This window comes from Rutidosis leptorrhynchoides, chromosome 2 (genome assembly GCF_046630445.1).
Source record: "Rutidosis leptorrhynchoides isolate AG116_Rl617_1_P2 chromosome 2, CSIRO_AGI_Rlap_v1, whole genome shotgun sequence".
Classification (NCBI taxonomy): Eukaryota; Viridiplantae; Streptophyta; class Magnoliopsida; order Asterales; family Asteraceae; genus Rutidosis; species Rutidosis leptorrhynchoides.
This window is the reverse complement of record NC_092334.1, coordinates 551,524,523-551,546,141: the sequence shown is the minus strand read 5'-3', so window position 1 is coordinate 551,546,141 and position 21,619 is coordinate 551,524,523. Positions and strand designations below refer to the sequence as shown.

General features: G+C 31.1%; 2 protein-coding genes across 2 annotated transcripts; one reads left to right on the top strand and one right to left on the bottom strand.

Moving 5' to 3' along the window:
- The first annotated feature begins 2,882 nt into the window (after positions 1 to 2,882).
- On the top strand, positions 2,883 to 5,218 carry LOC139893069 (ras-related protein RABH1e-like). Its single transcript, XM_071876204.1, has 6 exons — positions 2,883 to 3,170; positions 3,640 to 3,710; positions 3,896 to 3,984; positions 4,329 to 4,440; positions 4,689 to 4,779; positions 4,857 to 5,218. Exons 1-6 carry the CDS (start codon positions 3,054 to 3,056, stop codon positions 4,998 to 5,000), a joined length of 624 nt encoding a protein of 207 aa, XP_071732305.1. The 5' UTR covers positions 2,883 to 3,053; the 3' UTR covers positions 5,001 to 5,218.
- A 9,811-nt stretch (positions 5,219 to 15,029) lies between these two features.
- LOC139893068 (uncharacterized) lies at positions 15,030 to 18,742 on the bottom strand. The gene is made up of 5 exons (XM_071876203.1): positions 18,646 to 18,742; positions 16,863 to 17,129; positions 16,273 to 16,369; positions 15,845 to 15,950; positions 15,030 to 15,308 (listed from the first exon to the last, which is right to left on the bottom strand). Exons 1-5 carry the CDS (start codon positions 18,667 to 18,669, stop codon positions 15,227 to 15,229), a joined length of 576 nt encoding a protein of 191 aa, XP_071732304.1. The 5' UTR covers positions 18,670 to 18,742; the 3' UTR covers positions 15,030 to 15,226.
- Between the last annotated feature and the right edge of the window lie 2,877 nt (positions 18,743 to 21,619).

Below are 21,619 nucleotides of genomic sequence, written 5' to 3'. Positions count from 1 at the left end.
TCCACTCGAAATAAGATTGTTATAGTTATAGAAATTGAATTAAAGTTTGAATATGATTATTACCTTGTATTAGAAAGATAACCTACTGTAAGTAACAAAGGTTTCTTGATCTTGAATGATTACTTGGAATGGATTTAGAAAACTTGGAAGTAAACTTGCAATCTTGGAAGTATTCTTGATTTTATGAAACTAGAACTTTTGGAATTTATGAAGAACACTTAGAACTTGAAGATAGAACTTGAGAGAGATCAATTAGATGAAGAAAATTGAAGGATGAAAGTGTTTGTAGGTGTTTTTGGTCGCTGGTGTATGGATTAGATATAAAGGATATGTAATTTTATTTTCATGTAAATAAGTCATGAATGATTACTCATATTTTTGTAATTTTATGAGATATTTCATGCTAGTTGCCAAATGATGGTTCCCACATGTGTTAGGTGACTCACATGGGCTGCTAAGAGCTGATCATTGGAGTGTATATACCAATAGTACATACATCTAAAAGCTGTGTATTGTACGAGTAGGAATACAGGTGCATACGAGTAGAATTGTTGATGAAACTGAACGAGGATGTAATTGTAAGCATTTTTGTTAAGTAGAAGTATTTTGATAAGTGTCTTGAAGTCTTTCAAAAGTGTATGAATACATATTAAAACACTACGTGTATATACATTTTAACTGAGTCGTTAAGTCATCGTTAGTCGTTACATGTAAATGTTGTTTTGAAACCTTTAGGTTAACGATCTTGTTGAATGTTGTTAACCCATTGTTTATTATAACAAATGAGATGTTAAATTGTTATATTATCATGATATTATGATATATAATATATCTTAGTATGATATATATACAGTTAAATGTCGTTACAACGATAATCGTTACATATATGTCTCGTTTCGAAATCATTAAGTTAGTAGTCTTATTTTTACATATGTATTTCATTGTTAATACACTTAATAATATATTTACTTATCATTTAACATAATTAACCAAGTGTATCAATATCTTAATATGATTCATATGTACCTAGTAAGACGTTGTTATAACGATAATCGTTATATATATCGTTTTCGAGTTTCTTAAATTAATAGTCTCATTTTTATGTATATAACTCATTGTTAAAATACCTAATGAGATACATACTTATAATAAAATCATGTTAACTATATATATATATATATATAACCATATATATGTCATCGTATAGTTTTTACAAGTTTTAACGTTCGTGAATCACCGGTCAACTTGGGTGGTCAATTGTCTATATGAAACCTATTTCAATTAATCAAGTCTTAACAAGTTTGATTGCTTAACATGTTGGAAACACTTAATCATGTAAATAACAATTTCATTTAATATATATATAAACATGAAAAAGTTCGGGTCACTACACATATGAAGTCAATATGAATGTGAATATAATATTAATAATAATGATATTATTATTATTATTATTATTATTATTATTATTATTATTATTATAATTATTATTATTATTATTATTATTATTATTATTATTATTATTATTACTATTATTATTATTATTACTGTATAATATTACAAATAATTGTATTATTATTATGAAAATAAAAAACCAGGTGCAATGTAAGTGTGGTAGCCTTGGAATCAATTATGAAAATTATTATATGACGTTAAACGTAAAATGTAAACGTAAATCGTAAGAGTAACATAAAATATACGTGTAAAATGTAAAAGATGAGAAACATAGGATTTGTAAATCATTCACTATGACAAAGGATTTTCAAATCCCTTTCTCATAGAATTTCAAAATTTAAAGAGATTTAAAATCCTCCAACCAAACATGAAATTTTATGAGTTTTGTAAATGCAAATCTAGTCAAATGTCTCAAAATCCCACGAATCAAACACACCCTTATTATTAACTTTTTAATTTTCTTTTCAGCCTTAACACACGCGCACACAGACACACATACATAAATCCATTTAAAGTCGGTCCCGGGAATATAAGTACATCGAACGAAGTAAAAACGCTCTTAGGCCCTAACGAATAATATAAGTTATTTAGAAAAAAAAATGACAATTAACGTCATTTCAATAAACATAAAAATATAGCATTAAAATTATATACACCGTAAATCCGTAATAGCTAACTAGTGAGAAGCATGTTATATATATTTTTTTCGATTGACCTAATCAAATGTGTAGTTCATGGTATTTAATCTTTTTTGAACCAATTAAAATGCATCAGATATCATAAAATTTTGTCACTTAGACTGTTATTATCCCGGCGTCACTTTTTCTCCGTCAGATGAGGTGGCGCCAATTAATGGAAGGTGACGCCGATAGCGCAACGTCAAAATTCGACGGCGCCGGCGTCATTCGGATACTTGATGGAAGAGAGAGGGAGCGTGAGATGTGGTACCAACTAATCACATGTTTTCTCTATTTATATTTATTATTTAATTTATTTTTTTCCTACTCAATTTTCAATCAGATTTTACCACCTTACCCTCCAAATATTTGACACAAAAACTTGACATTTTAGGTTAACGGGGGCCAAATACAGTCACAGTTAAAAACCCACTTTTCACCAAAAAGTGTACAATCCGACTTTGACATTACAGTCAGGTTAGAAATAGTCTTAAAAAAACTTAAGACTAAGCTGTCGATCACTTTTCTCGAACTTTGGGTCAACGATGAACCCACCCATCCATCGTCATTGATGAAAGAACAAAAAAGATTAAATAAATATAAATATATTATTTAATATGTATAAAATAAAATTAAAATAAAATAATCAATTGAAAGGCCGGTCACAATAAAATGTTGGCGGATATTCGCCGTGTCATATAAATACTTAACCCGATTGAAAATCCAATCAAATCAAACCCGAAACCCAATTTCTTAATTTCTCCCCCCTCTCTCTCTTTTTTTCCCATCGAATTTGTCTCTGTTTCTTCTTTCTGTCACATTTTTTTACAGATTCAGATCTGACCTCTTTCTGTTTGCTAAGAACACAGACAGTTATCGCAAACGGCTGCTGCTGAATTCATAATCAATCAATTAATATTCATGGCGGTGGTATCACCTCTTGCGAAATACAAACTTGTTTTTTTGGGCGATCAATCCGTTGGCAAAACCAGTATCATTACCAGATTTATGTATGACAAATTCGATACTACCTATCAGGTATTAAATTCTCTTATTTATCATTATTAATATTCATTAATCATGCCCTAATTTTTTCTATTTAGACCTCGTGTTTAATTGATTCCGTGATTTTTATGCAATTGACGAAGATTCATCGTTGGATCGCTGTATACACAATTGATCGATGTTTAGAATATGAATGAAATTGTGTCAATTAATTCATCCGTAGGCTATGTTTTGCATGAATTTTTTATTGTTGTTGATTTAATGAAATGTGTATACACATATGACATATGTATGTTTAGATTGCATAATTTTTATCTTCTGTATTTTTGAGCCAATTGATTATTAGCTTTAGTTTAATTGGCATTATCATTATCATGTTCTTCATTGCCAGTTAAGTTACCATTTTTTTTTATGATTAACCCTTAGTATTTATGATGTGGAAATATATTTAGATGTTAAATAAACTAAAAGCTGCTTTGTTTTGGAAATTTAATAATTGCAGGCTACCATTGGCATTGATTTCTTGTCTAAAACAATGTACCTTGAAGATAGAACGGTTCGATTACAACTTTGGTAAGTTGCTATGTTTGATACTTGTGGCTTATTCTTTTCAGTTAGACCTACAACTAACTACAATATCTGGTTATTATCTTGACTAATAACAATCTCTACAAGCTTCTAATTTTTTTTTTTTTTTTTTTTTTTTTTTTCATTTTTTTTATAATATTGAGTTCATGTGCTTTCTCATAACATTTCAGGGATACTGCTGGGCAGGAAAGATTTAGGAGTTTGATTCCAAGCTATATAAGAGATTCATCAGTTGCAGTCATTGTCTATGACGTTGCTAGTGAGTAGAACATTAGGAAGCTAGAAATTATCTCGTCCACTTTTTTTTCTTCACATCATGATTTTTCTTATTTGCGCCAAATACTCGACTTTTAGTTATTTGAGATATTTTGGAAAAAACAAATGTCTTTTACTAGTTATGGTTCTTGTCAAAAGTGCATTTTTCCCATGTGTATGTTGAATAGTAGAGGTTTCCAAATCAATGGATTGGGGTCACATAGGAGTTAAAATAATATTCATTCCTATTGTTAGCGATGCTTGAAATGGGATTTTGTTGTATAAAAATTGACAACATCTCTTTTGTGTGGTATAGCCCATGTTCTAAATGGATTTGTACTTATGCAGATCGACAGTCATTCTTGAACACAGCAAAGTGGATAGAAGAAGTACGTACTGAGCGAGGCACTGATGTCATTATAGTCCTGGTTGGGAATAAAACCGATCTTGTTGACAAAAGGTGCGAGATTTATAGTTTGAACGTCTCTTATACTTTTAGCATCAATGTTAACATTTTATTATCTGGTGATCTTAGTATATCATATAAATGGAATTTAACTAGAACTATATTTGATGTTGAAACATATTTTGCTTGTGTTTTAGTTATTTACTATTTTGCTTGACCTTTTAGTATATTATGTGAGAACTGAGAAGCAATGAAGATGTAACTTTGTTATGTGCCTAATGGATTTATGTATCATTAAACAGGCAAGTTTCAATTGAAGAAGGAGATGGCAAAGCTCGTGAATTTGGAGTCATGTTTATTGAAACCAGTGCAAAAGCTGGATTTAACATCAAGGTTTAATCCAATCTCCTTATATTGCATCTGTCTATACGTTTAATCGTACATTTAACTGAATTTTATCTTCACTACAGCCTTTATTCCGAAAGATTGCATCTGCATTGCCGGGGATGGATACTCTTTCCTCTACAAAACAAGAAGACATGGTTGATGTGAATTTGAAGTCTTCGGGTAATGCTTCACATTCAGAACAACAAGGTGGTGGCTGCGCGTGCTAGAGATTTGTGATGCTTTACGAAGTACGGTTATAGAAAGAGTATGCATTTTGTAATTGGTTTGTTGGTAAGTTTTATTTGTTGATACAGTAATTATTATTTGTTAGTGACATGAAAGTTAGAAGATATGATGTATCTTCAGCAGTATACCTTTTTAGCCTCATTATTTATCTTTATAGAGCAAGACATTTATGGTTGACAAAACAGAGGTTTTTGCTATACTATTTTGTTACATCTTATTATGATCCTGTTACAGGTTGTTGTATTTATGAAGTGGCTTTAGGTTAATAACTAGTTAAGTGACCCGTGAATTCACGGGTTTGGTTAAAAACCACATAGGAATATTAAGTTGATAATAATATCACTCAGTTAGCATAATGAATCATATTACTATAGAATATAACATAAATTGTTATGAGAAGCATACACCTAACGTGATAACATTTGCCCGTGCATAATTTTACAAGACATGAATACATATTACAAAGTCTATCATTAATACCCAAAATAGATGCAATTGTTATAATTCAGTAGGCTTATAACTACCTTTAATGGTTATAAGAACAAAGAGAGAAAAAGAGAGAAGAAGGAGAGAAGAAATATTGATATTGATATTTCAAGAGAAATGGTGCACCTTAAATGGTTACCATACATGTCTATTTATAGTATAAAATATTACTATGCAAGAAATATAATAATAATAAAATTAACATCCAATCTAGATATTTTATAACACAATCTAGATATTTTATAACACTCCCCCTTGGATGACAATTTTATTAGAGAATAACTAGTACTGCCTTGTTAAAAACCTTGCTAAAGAAAACTCATTGGGATAAAACTTTAGCTAAGGGAAAAAGAGTGCAGCATAAAGTTGACTCCCCCTCAAGTAGGCAACGCCTGAGTTGTTACATCTTCTGAACATGCCTCATGCCAATATTATGAACGTGTGTTCTGAAAATAGCAGTTAGCAGTGCTTTGGTATAAAGATCAGCAGAGTTGTTGATTGAACGTATCTCATTTTAATCTGGTTGTCTTTTACGATATCTTGAGTATATGAGAAAAATCTGAGGTTTTCATCTGAAACTGTATCATCTAAATCTTTTATGTACAAGTTTGGCCCTCGTGATTTGTCTACAGTCTCATTCATGGTTTGTTCAAACCGTTGTTTCAGTTCCTATTCCCTTTCAGTCTTTTTCTGAGCCTTACCAATATACCATTCTTTTCCATCAAACTTATGACCGTTAAGACCGTTTATAGCTTTAGCGTCTCGTCAGCATTTATGTTTTGTTCTGTCATTTTTGATACTCTTCTTTCATTTGTATTATGTAAGCTGTATTATCTTCATAGATAGTTGTTACGCTTTTATAGCGTTCTAGTCTACAAGAATCAATAATGATTTGTATCATTGATCTTAACTAAAATCATTCCCGAGTAGCTTCATGTAATGCAATCACTTTGGCATGATTTGATGATGTTGCAACAAGTGTTTGTTTTGAGAACGTCATGATATTGCGGTGCCTCCATTTAGGAATACATATCCAGTTTGAGATTTAGCTTTATGTAGATCGGATAAATAATCTGCATCTGTATAACCAAACAAATCTTGTTTCGAGTTGTTAGAATAAAATAATTATAAATCAGTAGTTCCCCGAAGGTATCAAACTATTTGTTTGATCCCATTCCAATGTCTTTTGGTAGGGGCTGAGCTGAACCTTGTCAACAAATTAACTGCAAAAGAAATGTCAGATCTTGTATAATCTATAAGATACATAAGAACCTCAATTGCACTAAAATATAGAACTTCCGATCTGTTAAAATTTTCATGATCTTCGCAGGGATGAAATAGATCAGTGTCAATATTGAGTGATCTAACAACAATGAGTTTGTCTTTAAAAAAATGTTTTAAAATCTTTTCGGTATAAGTTGTTTGATGTACAAGTAAACCATTAGGCATATGCTCAATTTGCAATCCAAGGTAATACTTGGTTTTTTCAAGATCTTTCATTTCAAAATAATTCTTTAGAAGTTGAATGATTTCATAGATCTCTTTATTTGTTCATATGATGTTAAGAACATTGACATAAACAACTACGATCTCATATCCGAACATTGTTTTTATAAAACATACGTGCAAAATAAGTTTATATTTATACCTTTTTTTTTTATCAAGTAGTCATTTAATCGGTTATACCACATACGTCCCGTTTGTATAAACCCACTTAGAAATCTTTGTGATTTAATGGAATATATTCCCTTGGGTTTTACATTAGATGCTTATGATACCTTAACCCTTTAGGTATATATATCACTATTAAGTGATCCATACAGATAAGTATTAACAACATTCATGAGATGCATTTAAATAACTACCAGGTTGATTAAGTATCTAATAAGTAATTGTATCCATTACAGGAGGATAATTTTTCCTCCTAATTCATTTCTGGTCTTTGTGGGAAATATTGAGTTACAAGTCTAGTTTTGCCTTGTAACTTCATTTGCACATTTCTTTTCGGATAAAAATTCATTTGTATCCCATACGTTTCACATCTTTAAAAGTGATAACGATTGATCCGAAAACTTTTCTTTTATCGAGCGATTCTAATTCAGCTCTTATTGCTCCTTTCCATTGAGCTCAATCATGTCCATTTTGTATATTCAATGACAGATTTTAGTTCCAGATCATCATCTTTATTCATGATGTCATTGTAACATTATATGAAAATATCTCATAGAGATTTTAGTTTCATTTCGGTTCCATAATATTGCATAATTTATCGCAATTTTAGTATTTACATTTATCAATATCCTCTGCAGAAGGAATATTGATTTGTGGTTCTTCTTGAACACTTTCTCTTACCTCATTATCAGCTGATTTTCTTTTTCGAGGATTTTTATCTTCGGAACCAATTGATCTTCCACGTTTGATGCGTGGCAAAGACTCAACAGTGACATTATTGCCAGCTTTTGGAATTTCAGTTCGAGCTGGAGCATTTATCGCTGGTATATATGATTTAGTCACTTTTTTATATCTGTAAATGCATAAAGTAATTAATTTGCAAGTTCTTGCATATGCATTATTTTTGAACTTTCGTTTCACATTCTTTTGTGCGAGTTCAATATACCTTAATTGATGTTCACATCATGAAGCATCATTTTATTTTTTATTTTTATTTCTCCCCCTAATCTAGGGAACAATGTTTTATTAAAATGACAATCAGCAAAACGTGCTGTAAAAACATCACCCATCATGGGTTCAATATATCTTATGATTGAAGATGTTTTATATCCAAAATATATTATCATCTTTCTTTGAAGAACCATTTTATTGTGTTGTGGTGATACAATTGGAACATACACTGCACAACCAATGTTTTAAGGTAGAAAATATTTGGCTCTTGGCCAAAATCAAGTATTAAGTGAAAATATTTACGACTTCCACATGGTATAATGCGAATTAATGTCGCAGCATGTAAATTTACATGTCCACATATAAATATTGAGAGATTTGTACTCATTATCAATTGTCTAGTTATTAGCTGTAAGCGTTTATCTATTGATTCAGCTAAACCAATTTTGTGTATGCACATGAGCAACTGGATGTTCAACAACAATCCCTGTAGATATATAATGATCATTAAATGCTTGAGATGTTAACTCACCAGCATTATCAAGTCTCATCCTTTTAATGGTGTAATCAGAATAATGTGTTCTCAATTTAATAATTTGTGCAAGAAACTTTGCAAATGCCATATTACGGCTTGATAACATACAAATATGAGACCATCCGCTAGATGCGTCTATTAGAACCATGAAATATCAAAATGGTTCACATGATGGATGAATTGGTTCATATATCTTACCTTGAATTCTTTCAAGAAACATTTGTGATTCTTTTTCACAATATACTTTTCATTAATCACCATATGTGCTTTCCATTAATCACCATATGTGTTTTTTTTTTTATAAATCACCATATGTGTTTTTTTTTTTATCATATATCCTTTTCACCATATACGCTTTTAATCATATGCGCTGTGTTTTTCACCATATGCGCTTTTAATCATATGCGATTTTCATCATATGCGTTGTGCTTTTCATCATATTCGCTTTTTATCATATGCGCTTATCATATGCGATGCGCTTTTTATCATATGCGCTTTTTTATGTGAATAGTAAATTAATTAATTTCGTTTTACTATTCATATGAATTAATTTAGATTTACTATTTTGTTAATTGAGTAATATATATATACATCATATACTTGTGACTCCGAAGGCTCAAATGAATTTGACCATATAGTTATACGTTGTACCTTGCACATTAATTTTCAGTAGAAGCTTTAGATGCATATTATTTTCAGTAGAAGCTTTAGATGCACTTTTCTTTTTAATCACCAAATACCACAAACACTTTGTTTGCGTTTGTTCATAGTCATCAATGAAAACCATTTTCTTTAATTTTATTTTATACAATAAAATTAACGCATCATTATTCTTTTCAAAAACAATAATCTATTGTTATTGTTCACTTGTGCCATGTTTAACAACAAAAGTCAACAACCTCTGTCTTGTTTGTTGTGGCAACCAAAAACAACCTTTGCTTTTGTTACCGAGAATCCAAGACCAAAAAACAATTAATTTTTAATTAATCTTTTATCAAAACCATAAATGATTTTATTGATCTACGTTGATATGGCCATAAAGAATTGACGGCTGACCTACTTTTGTAAGTGTATTTCGGCTATCATCCCGAAAACGCACAACGACCTTTTTTTTTTATGAACTATTTGTTTCATATCTAGCTTAGGCAATTATTGTGAACATTTGGTCACTATAAGAGCATTTATTTTTTAGACTTTTAGTTGATTTGTACTTGTCACAATTAGGGATAGCACCCGCGGGTCGTGGATGCGGATCCATTGGATCCATCACCCGTACCCGCGGATTTTTTTTAAGAGACATCCAATTGAACTCTTGTTCGTTGAAACAATTTGACTATATTTTTACTCCCCATTATTAAACGGGCCATTTTGATGCACACTCTTAAAAAAATAATTTATTTTTTAAGTTTTATTATTCAACCTCCTTTTTTCAACGGTCACGTTTTTAACAAAACATTTGACAAGTTTGGAAAAAAGTTTTTTATTGATTATCATCAAAAGTTTTCTATTGTCACTCTACTGGATGGAATTATGGCATATAACCAAAATTGCAACCCAACACTACATAAGAACAAAAAGGTTGTTTTTAATTAACATATGTATATGTGTTAAACTCGGAATAATAATAACTTATTTTAGAAAAATTAACATAAGACATGTTGAAACATTTTTGTCACATTTAGCTCATCAAGTCTAATACTTATCATTGATAGATTTTATCACGTCTAGGAGATGTTTACTTTTTTCTTGTATTAAGTCCTACTTTCATTTACTTTTGTTTGGAAAAAAGTTTTTTTTTTTACTTTGCTTTCCCCCTTTCTGTAAAACTCATTTAAACACTTTCTTTGTTTTTTTTTTTAAAAAAAAACTTCCTTTTTTTTACGTTACCCGTAAATTATAAATATATAAAAAAAAAACTTTTTGTTTAAATTTTTTTTTAGTTTTTAAAAGGCCACTTGACCAATTTTTTAATTCTTTCACAACACCTGATATCGTGATCGTGACCTTTCACCAAAGCAAGAGATATTCTTGATAAACTAAACACGGACTCGTGTTTGAAATTGTCGGCCACAAAAAAATTCATTTGATAAAAGTATATATTTTTTTTTAGTTATAGAAGGAGACCACTTCATTTTCAATACTTCATTTTTGGCAAAAAACTATTCCATTTTACCATCCCTTTTTTTTCTTACTTTAACTTTTAAGATATACTTTTAATAAAAATACAAACTACTTTTTCTTATTTTAACTTTTAAGATTTACTTTTAATAAAAATACAAACTACTTTTTGTATTTTAACTTTTAAGATTTACTTTTAATAAAAGTACAAACTACTTTTTCTTATTTTAACTTTTAAGATTTACTTTTAATAAAAATACAAACTATTTTTTATTTTAACTTTTAAAATTATAAATTTAAGAATAAACATTAGTATGCATGAAATAAATAATGATTAATTGCATAAATAATCATAAATGTTAGATAACATATAAAGACCCCGTCGTATTCGTATTGATCGGAATTAATCTCGACCCATGGTACCGTGTTGTCAAATGACGTGTTGCGTACATAAAGTACCGTGTTGTCAAATGACGTGTTGCGTACAATCATGAGGTCTTATTAACATAAATATAAATGTTAGTGAAGTTAATAAGAGTTAGATTATAGAAAATATAATTCAGGTGGTATAACCGACCATATATAACTTAAATAACATAAATATAAATGTTAGTGAAGTTAGTAAAAGTTAGATTACAGAAATATAATTCAGGTGGTATAACCGACCATATATAACTTAAATAACATAAATATAAATGTTAGTGAAGTTAGTAAAAGTTAGATTACAGAAATATAATTCAGGTGGTATAACCGACCATATATAACTTAAATAACATAAATATAAATGTTAGTAGTCCAAAATTTGATATATTCGAGTCTGAAAATTATTAATAATTTCATACCTTGATTAGTGATTCGTGATCGTTTGAGATATCTTTTAATTACACTAAGCTTTTCGTGCTGATAACGTGTTATAATTCAGTAGGCTTATAACTACCTTTAATGGTTATAAGAACAAAGAGAGAAAAAGAGAGAAGAAGGAGAGAAGAAATATTGATATTGATATTTCAAGAGAAATGGTGCACCTTAAATGGTTACCATACATGTCTATTTATAGTATAAAATATTACTATACAAGAAATATAATAATAATAAAATTAACATCCAATCTAGATATTTTATAACACAATCTAGATATTTTATAGCAGCAATCAAAATTTAAAAAAAAAAAAATATATTGAAATTAACATAAACTTAGTACCAACGAATTGGCTAGAATTAAATCATTGGAGAGAGGCAAACTTTTAAACAAAATTTTAATTTTAATAATATTCAATGAACAAATTCGTATAAGCTTTTCATCGAACACCTTGCTCGCATAAAAGATACTCTTAATACTTATAATCAATTAAATAAATTAAAACCCAACACACAAAATATCAATATGATAAACATGGTTACTCTTACTCGATATCATGCAACTAAAGTTATCAACATTTTCACACCTTTTTTGTGTTTGAGCGGCAGTTATTGTCGAAAAACGCCAAACACTTTTCCAGCAAAAATAGTAGCAACCATCACAATATTATAGCTTTACACGATAAGAAACCTACAATATAACTTTAAATATGATTCAAATCAACCTTGAACTTATCTTCAGCAACATCGATTATCGTCTAATTTGCAACTTCCATCCATATAGAAAACAAATATATCAAAGGTACGTCACCATATGATATTAACAATTGTTGGGATAAGAAAATGATAGAGAAGAAGGTATAACACAGATGAAATAGAAAAAATTAATGAATTTGAAAAATTGAGAGTGAGCATTTACTACCTAAATGTAAACATTGAGATTTGATTGTGGGAGCACGTCTCATATTGTACATGGAAAGTATAAAAAGGCTGCAAATGAATTCAAATAAATTTTGGGAGTCTAAAAATTAAGGCCTTAGAAAATGTAAAAAAACAGACATATTACACGATTTCAAATCTTCTTTAATTTATTTGGATTACATCATTACTTTAAAAAAAATAAAAAAAAATCCACATATAATTTCATTAGCCTTAGAGATAACTAAGCATTATTGTTATTGTATCATCATCAATTTTGTTTTGTTAGATAGTATAAAAGTATAAATAGATAGATAGTACTCCGTATAGATTATTCGGTAATATGTGTATTAAATTTGAATTTTTAAAGAATCAAAAAAGCATGTCTGCAAATCAATTTCCAATGAATGATGATAACTTTATCAACTTTACTACTATAGTCCATAGTCCATCAGATTTCGAAAATCGAAAATTATAATAAGTTACTCCATAAACTTAATCGATGTATTTAATTTAATATAACTTAATTTAATTAACAATAAAAAAAAGACATTTAATAAGGTATTATTTACAACCATTAAAAGTACATGGTACAAGTCATTGAAGCACATAATGACATCATCCTCAACTCACTTTTATTATATAGTATATATAGTATAGATTCCAACACCTTAAGTAGAAATTTAATCTAACAGAAAAATTATATCAATTGGTTTTCGTGGCTCAACAGTGATAATGAAGCCTGATATCGATTCCTTGTTTATTGTAAATTTCGATTCCTTGTTTATTGTAAATTTGCAAATCGGTAAAATTGTATGGTGTCTAGGAACACATCAATTATGTGCTCTAATTAGTAAAAATGTTTTGGGTTACCATATCGACATATCGTGTTGATGACCTACTTGGAAAGTATTTCAGCCCATTCCGTTTATTTGTTTATATCCACAAATTATGGGTCGATTAAAATTTTTGACCAACTTTTGTTGTCATGCTGCATTTGCGATCTTAAGAAGTGATCATTGCGTAACAGCGATTTTACAAATCAGTTATTGGATCAATATTTGTTACAGATCGAAGTACCTATAGGTATTATGTATTTCCAGGTTTTGGTTCCAGCTTGGTCTAGTTAGTTTCTGAACATTCCATTTTGTATCCATTTATATCATGTATTCAAGTAGACGTAGTACTGACATTAAAAACAATTTTGAGCATAAGTTAGTTTCGTATGACCTTGCCTCGGGTAAGTTGAACTGGAAAAACCTACAAATTTACATATAACCATTGACCTAATGGTTGAAGTCATGATATCCTCACAAGAGGTTTCAAAGCTTGCTAGCAACACATCTTTTGGTGGCCATGCAGTAACAAGGTAACTCAATTAGGCTGCATACATCTGAGTAAAAATACTAGTCCTCCCTGATAACATGAACCATTCAAACCTCATCTGTTTACTTCTATTCTAAATGTGTCAGTTGTCAATGAATTAGTGACTCAATCTTTCAACAGACTTGCATTCATCTGATTGCACATACTATTTGTAGAATCAGGATAAAGAGCTATCTACTCTTCTTCATGAATGAATATGATATGCCTTGAGACGACCATGTCCTAATGACTAAAACTGGTCAACAACAACCAAATCAGTAGCTGATATCTAACATGATCGTTGAGCTGCTGATGTAATAATTTGAGTAGATAGATAATACCATAACTTAGCTTTTCGACCTTTAGTCATGTTGCAGCTAGGTTGGTCTTTCTAGTTTTTATAGTCGGAACTATAATAGAACAATAAAGGTGACCCCATCACAGTGTTGTAAACGGTGGTCATCTCGGCCGACAAGTCAGTTTGATGACTAGTCCGTCCCGTTTCTTCTAAAAAGGTCTAATAAGTCGAGTCAAAATCAATGTTTATCAAAGTTAGGTCTAAATTTTTTTATGCTTGGATTTTGTGCCATAAACACATGTTGAAATATTTATGTTTAATATATTTATGCGTATTATATAGGAGTATATGTTAAAGGAAGTGATACTCACACACCCAAAATTGATCCATCGACACCACTTTTTAACACAAAATTAACAGTTATAACCCTAAGTTTATCTAAGGAGTTGAACCTCCATAATTGTAAATTAAGGGTATAATAGTAAGATGGTGTATATGGATCAATTTATGTGTGTATTATCTCCCGTATGTTAAATCTATATATTACTAAAAGTTAACGTTAGTGAACGTCCGACTCGACCCCAACTCTGACTAGTTTTAAAGTCCCAAACAACTCGTTCACGACTTCTCCAACCTTGCCCCATCAACCATTGTCCTTGAACGTTACGAATTTAATAGTAGTAAATGGGTCCACAATCCTCATCTTATCTTATCTTATATATAATATAATACAAAAAATTAAAAGATGGAGCAAAAGAGAGATCATCAACAACTACATTTCAACAAGGGTTTTTCAAGTTATGTACATATCAATAGACAATATGCTGCTAAGCATTTAAACAAAATGCAGAATCTATAAAAGGAAATAATCAAACTGCTAAAACAGTAAAGCATCCAAGGTAAACATAACTTGGTGCACTAGGCATTAAAAAAAAGCTCTTAAATTTACGAAGAAAGTGTTTCCAGAAACCAAAAAAATAAAATAAAATAAAACACAAACTGTGAAGTTAACCTGAATGAATAGAGGTGTCACCAATCTGTCTAACTCTCAAAGTCAAATATATAAGAATCATTGTTCCAAAACTTGACCTGCATATATATAATAATAAAAGAAGAAAAATTAATTGCCATTATTCAGCAATGTTGTTGATCAAGTAATTAATGTTTACCAAGATAACCTATCCTAGGATCTTGAGTTCAAATCATACAATGATTCTCATAAGCGGTAGCGTACGGCAATTGTGATCCATTTACCTTTGGCTATATTTTTATTTTAAACGGGCCACCATTTTATTTTAGTAAAAAGGAAATGGGTCAAATGGGTTCAACGAGTCGAAATTGACCAAAATGCACCATTAAAGCATACAAGTATACAACCTTCTAAACAAGTATACAACCTTCTTGGTTGATAGGTTATCCTCATAACGCTAGGCCAACCATTTGGTTCGAACGTTAATTAGTAAAAATATTTAGAATTTTATCGTGATAGTATTATTTTTTTTTTTTATAAATTTGCTCCTGTGTAGTTGTTGTTATAGCAAGAACTATTAACTACTTCTGTAGATAGCGTGAATTAAAATGCTGACATGGCGAATACATAACGCCAAAAGTAGTTCTGAACTTACAAAACGGAGAACAGGAGAACAACTTTTCTTGAATTGAAAGTGACAGAAGCACGCTTATATTTCCTCGATCTAGGAGCATCAAGAACTTTCTCACCCACAATTTTATCTGATACACAAATATGAAACAATTTCATCAATCAGGTGTAATGTATCAGGTTCTAAATCAAAAATCACATTAAGCCGTTTCTAGTTGCAAGAATTGAAAAATAAACACCTTATGTTTTTACATTGTTCAATAGTTTGTAATCTGCTAATGTTTTTGTCCTATGACTAATGGTTTATGTACAGAATGTATATGAAAGATTGTCCCTTTTATTATAAAAAAAAAACAAATAAGATAGTAAATGTACAAAGAAACAACAAAAAAACAGTTATTATTTATAACGTTCATTACCACTTAATTAACATCACTAATGAACAGTGATTACCTCGTGTGGAGAACTTGGACAACATGAGACTGTGGTTCATTAACAGCTGCATATATTTACCTCCCATATCAAAACTTATCTGTTTCTGTAGTGATTTCTGCAAAATAACATGAGCACTGTTCGATTAATGCCGAATACTCCCGATTAATCTTTTTATGGAACCAGCCGATCCGATTTTCTAAAATCCGTGTAGTTAATTGGTCAACTTTGGTAGGCTAAACTCGGATTTGTGTGGTCGAAGTAGGATTTAGTCAATCAAAATCTATCAAGTTGGTGAAAGTCAATATTGGTCAACACTTTAATATGAATTTAAATTTGAAATTAAGAATATTTTAACAACGAAGATTATGTTTATGTTTCTCGACAACTGTGTTAACGTTTATTATTATGTTTATGATTTTCTTCAATATTTACACATACAACATTTTTTTTTTTTCGGAATCTGCCTTACTTAACTATCTAAGTATCGAAAATGGGAAAATCATTTTTCAAGTCAAAATAGGCCGTGCTAAAACGTGACTCGTTATTCGTTACCTAGGTCCCAAACTACTCAACAATCTTGCAACCAATAAGTAATTTTATCGACTCACCGTCAATACTTCATCAGTTTTCGAATTAACGACAGCTTCCTCATTGTTTCCGGTCTCTGATCTCCCTTTTTCATTATCAACATCAACAACGCATGTCGAATACGCAACTGCATTCTCCACCATCATGTTTATGTAGCTTTGATTGCTCAAACGGGCATCTAACGATAACTGACTTTTTAACGGAATATGAGCCTCTGGCACTTCACATTGAAATCCGGTCCCACATTCATCAGACAGTACTACAACACTGTAAGCATCATCACATCCCTATATACATACATAGAAGAAAACAATCTTATTACGAAGTACATAACGATGAAATATCAACTTTTTGAAATCCGTTCCCACGGTTGCAAAAATCGCTACTCGGGGAGTTCTCGGACGGGAATTTTTAGGGAGTACTCATCAACTCAAGGTGTACTCGGATGTTGACCAAGTTTGACTTTGACCTATTTTGACCGAGTTTTGACTGATTTCTGAGTAATTTCGAGTTTGACCGAGTAATTTGACAGTGTAATGCTTTTTGTCGAGTACTCTCGAGTTCTGCAACACTGACACGAGTGGCACACTGGCACATGATCTAATAACTACATATCAAAGTACATTTGAATAAAGAATAAAAACAGTAAAGCCTCCAAAGGTTTTTTTCTTTTTCTTTTTTTACTGGGAACAGTTTAAACAAAAAATGTTTTTTCGTGAAATTATTGAGCTAGTAAACGAGAATCATAGCCATAAATGTACTGGTACAGAATACATTAAATGATCTTAAAGCATAAAAATGGAAACTAACATTAACTAAATGTACCAGATCATTAACACCTTTGTGCCCAGAGTAACAACAAATGTGTCTCTAACATATTTTGGTTCACATTACAAAGTTTATGTACTTCCTTCTTTGTAACAAACATAACAAAAACTACATTTGGCAACAAAGGGTAATCTTTAACAAAAAATTCATCATGTTCAATGATACTTTGTTTTTCATCTTTTTTACTTATTTATCTACTTGCATAATCAGTAATTTATATCCTCCAAATGGGACGGTCTCTGGGAGAAGGTTTATGAGAACATAAGTTCAAGGTCACAATTTTAAGCGATTTAATGATGAATGGGTTGATAATGAGCATGTTTATAATGGCTCAAACGAACATAGTCATTCATGATACTATACACGAGTAGCCCGAATTGGAAAACCTCCACGACTTATTGTAATCTTATGCACAAAACCTTCTATATCGAACGTCAGATGTTTCAATCAGCCCGATTGACCCGTATAAAACATGACCCAAATTTTACCCAAATCTCATTTCTCATTGATTAATTAATTATAAAAAACACAAATGGCTCCAACTAACAACAATGTGGAGCCAGCCATCATCTACTGTCACAATCACAATTATTACAACTTAATGTCAACACCATCACTAAAAATATACTCACAATTTCATTCAACTAAAACTATTAACCTATTCAAACACTACTAATCACATAACAATCAAGATCCATTGCATTACTAATTCTGAACAAAATTAAGCTTAAAAGGTCAAAATCAAAAAAATTCAACAGATCTTTACTAAAAGGTTCCACAAAATAGCACATTTTTTTTCAATAATTACTATCATCTGAAAAGTCAAGATTCATATAACCTACTTATAAGGTTTAAAATTTGAAACATAAAATCAACAACTGAAGTCTATTCAAATCAAGAATCTGATAAAATTGAAGAGTATGAAGAACAAATCATCATGAATATTATATTAGAGGGAATTAAAGCAAAATGTACCTCGTCAGAAAAGTTGACCGCCATTGATGTGAAAGTTTGCAGCTTGAATTTGAGAATGTGTTGCAGCTATATTTATATGTATATGTATATGTATGTATATATCTATAAATGAGGCTAACTGGGAAGCAACAGAAGCCGGTGATGATGGGTTTTGAGCATTGTTTTTGTTTTTCTAAAAGATTTGTTGGTTTCAATGAAAATGATGAAAGAGATAGAGAGATCAGAGATTGTGAGATTCTTATTTAAAGAATAATACATATAAATATAAATATATAGATACAAATATTTATATAAAAGGGGTATCTGTACATTCATTTCATTTTCATTCAGTGATGAAATGAAGACGACAAACATTTCTGTTTCTTTTTATTACCTGACACAAGCTAAATAAAAAAATTAGGTGGCGATACTTTTAGTTTGCTTGTTTCTTTTATTTTTATTCTAAAAAAATGATTATATATAAATAAATTCAAGTATCAATAAGATACAAAATCGTCACAAGTCGAGGAATGACAATGGATGTTAAATTCACGGCGAATTGGCGAATGTACATTAGTAGCAGCGATAGCAAGGTTGCAAAAGACGTGAGGCGTGGTCGAGACGTTCTAGACGGGACCGAGAAGGACGTTGACCAAAGTTGACATTTAATCATATAAATATATAAATGTATATATATGTATACATATTTTAAAGCCAAAAAATTTAATTGACTAATTTGTACTCATAATCGCTATTACCGTTATTTTAATTTAAAAAGTTAAAACTAAAATATGACAAATTTGACCGATTTTACAGACTTTCTGGCTTTTCCGAATTTTGACAAACTTCGACGAGATTTTTTCAGCTTTGACCCGAATTTTGACCATTAACTGTCATATTAGACGGTTTTTTCGAGACGGGACGGGGTACTCACCAAACCGTCGCAACGGCTTGAGACGGGTCTTTTGCAACAGTGGATGATAGTATGGGCTATCACTGAAAAAATACACACTCTAGTGAAAAGTTTTTAAAGCATTTAACTAGTGACATCACTATATAATGTAATTTTTTTTGTGTGACACCATTGTATAGTATAAATTTTCTTTTAGCTTTTAACTAGTGACATTCGTGACTACTTTTCCTAGATCTGCCACTGATTGCATCCATTGATATACATGTGATCCAATCCATTTGTAATGGATATGAATAATCTAAATGAATGAACAATTGATATGGATATTATGAATTATCTAAATATTTTGTGGATCGGATATGGATGACAATTTATCATTCAAGGATATATCTATTATCACCCGAAATACATCAATACATACATATATACGTAGTGGCGAATCTATGAATCGTAGTCACGGGTGTCACTAGTTAAAAGTTCAAAAATATTTACACTATCCACAAAGAAGACCACAAAGAAGACCCCACCTGCAAAATGATGGCGACACCGCTAGAGCGGAAACTCGATCTCCAACATGGAGATCCACGCCTGCCACAACCCAAAAGATATCACCGGAAAAATAGGAACCCGACACGACAGAACCAGGACCGCGAGCATAAAATCGAGTAACCAAGATACAATGGCCAACCACCGCCGCCCCGCCAAAGCAACCTGCACCCACCACCAATATGGTGGTGAAAACCACGAAAAACTCTGTTAGTCATGAAGGCAGCTGCACCGCCAACCCAACCAATGGCAAAACACATGACCACCACCAACTGGGTGGTTACACCGAAAAGCCCGCATGTCGGTGAAAACTCCAGCGAGATTTGGTAACCCGAAAACGCTCTAAACTGACAAGAAGTGAGGGTCGAACCACCCAACCACGAGAACAACATTATAAAGTGGTTATGACCACCGGAACTTTCACATCCCGTCGGAACCAGAAGAATAAGCCATCAAAAGAAAAGAAAATCCTACGATGGAGGTAGAGAGACATTCGTCAAAAAAGAGAAAGGAAAAGAGGGTTCTTACCGGATCAACGACAAGAAGCCGATGGCCGAAGGCTTTAGGCAGTGGTGGAGGAAAACAATAATAAAACAGTAGCAAAGAGGCAGAGGTTATAAAAAAAATCAAAAAGGTATACTACCTTAGATAGAGGAGTGAATCATAGATGAGAAAAGAGATGTTAAAGCGTGAATATCGACATAGAGTAGTTTGTTTGTTTTTTTTAAAAAATGATTGTATTCAACAATCTTAGATTACAAACCGAGTCTTAGTCTCTAACACGTTGACAATATCTAACGATCTTATTTAGGGTGGCATCAACCAAATAGTTGAAAACTATTAAACTCGCATCTACAACCATATGAACTGAGAGATATGACTTAAAATTAAATGCTGACTTGCACTTGATGGCATGAACTTAAGACGAAAAGCATCACAGTATCCTCGAGAAATCCAAGAAAACAATAAACGAAACCACCAAACACCTAAACACTATTGAAAGATGAAAACACATATTATGAAGATAATAATGGCTGGAATCCAAACCTAAAAAACCTTCGAATAAGATACATGCAGTAAAGACTAGGAGTTACTGACAAAGGTCCGAACGCGATGCCGAAACCCACCCACTTGATCATTTCAGTGGACGAACTATCACAATCATACTACGCCTCAGAAGGAAACCCCCACGACCAGTGGCGAATATAGGATGAAATCTCATTAGGGTCCTGAAAATAATTTCAAAACTAATTATATTTGAAGGGTACTTTATTGGTTAATTAGCTTAAAACAATCATAAATCCTAAAATATATGAGGTCATATAGCTAAATTTAGTAGTATCTAATACAATTTGAAGAGTAGATGATAATAAAAATATCAAGATAGCGGGGTCATACGGCCTCACATTCAGTGGTGGAACTAGAATTTTTTCACCGGAGGTGAAAAAAATTTACAACCGTAGCAATTTGTTTGGACAAAATATTGAAGTTTTGGGGAAAAAAATTGACATTTTTAGGAAAATTATGAAGGTTTTT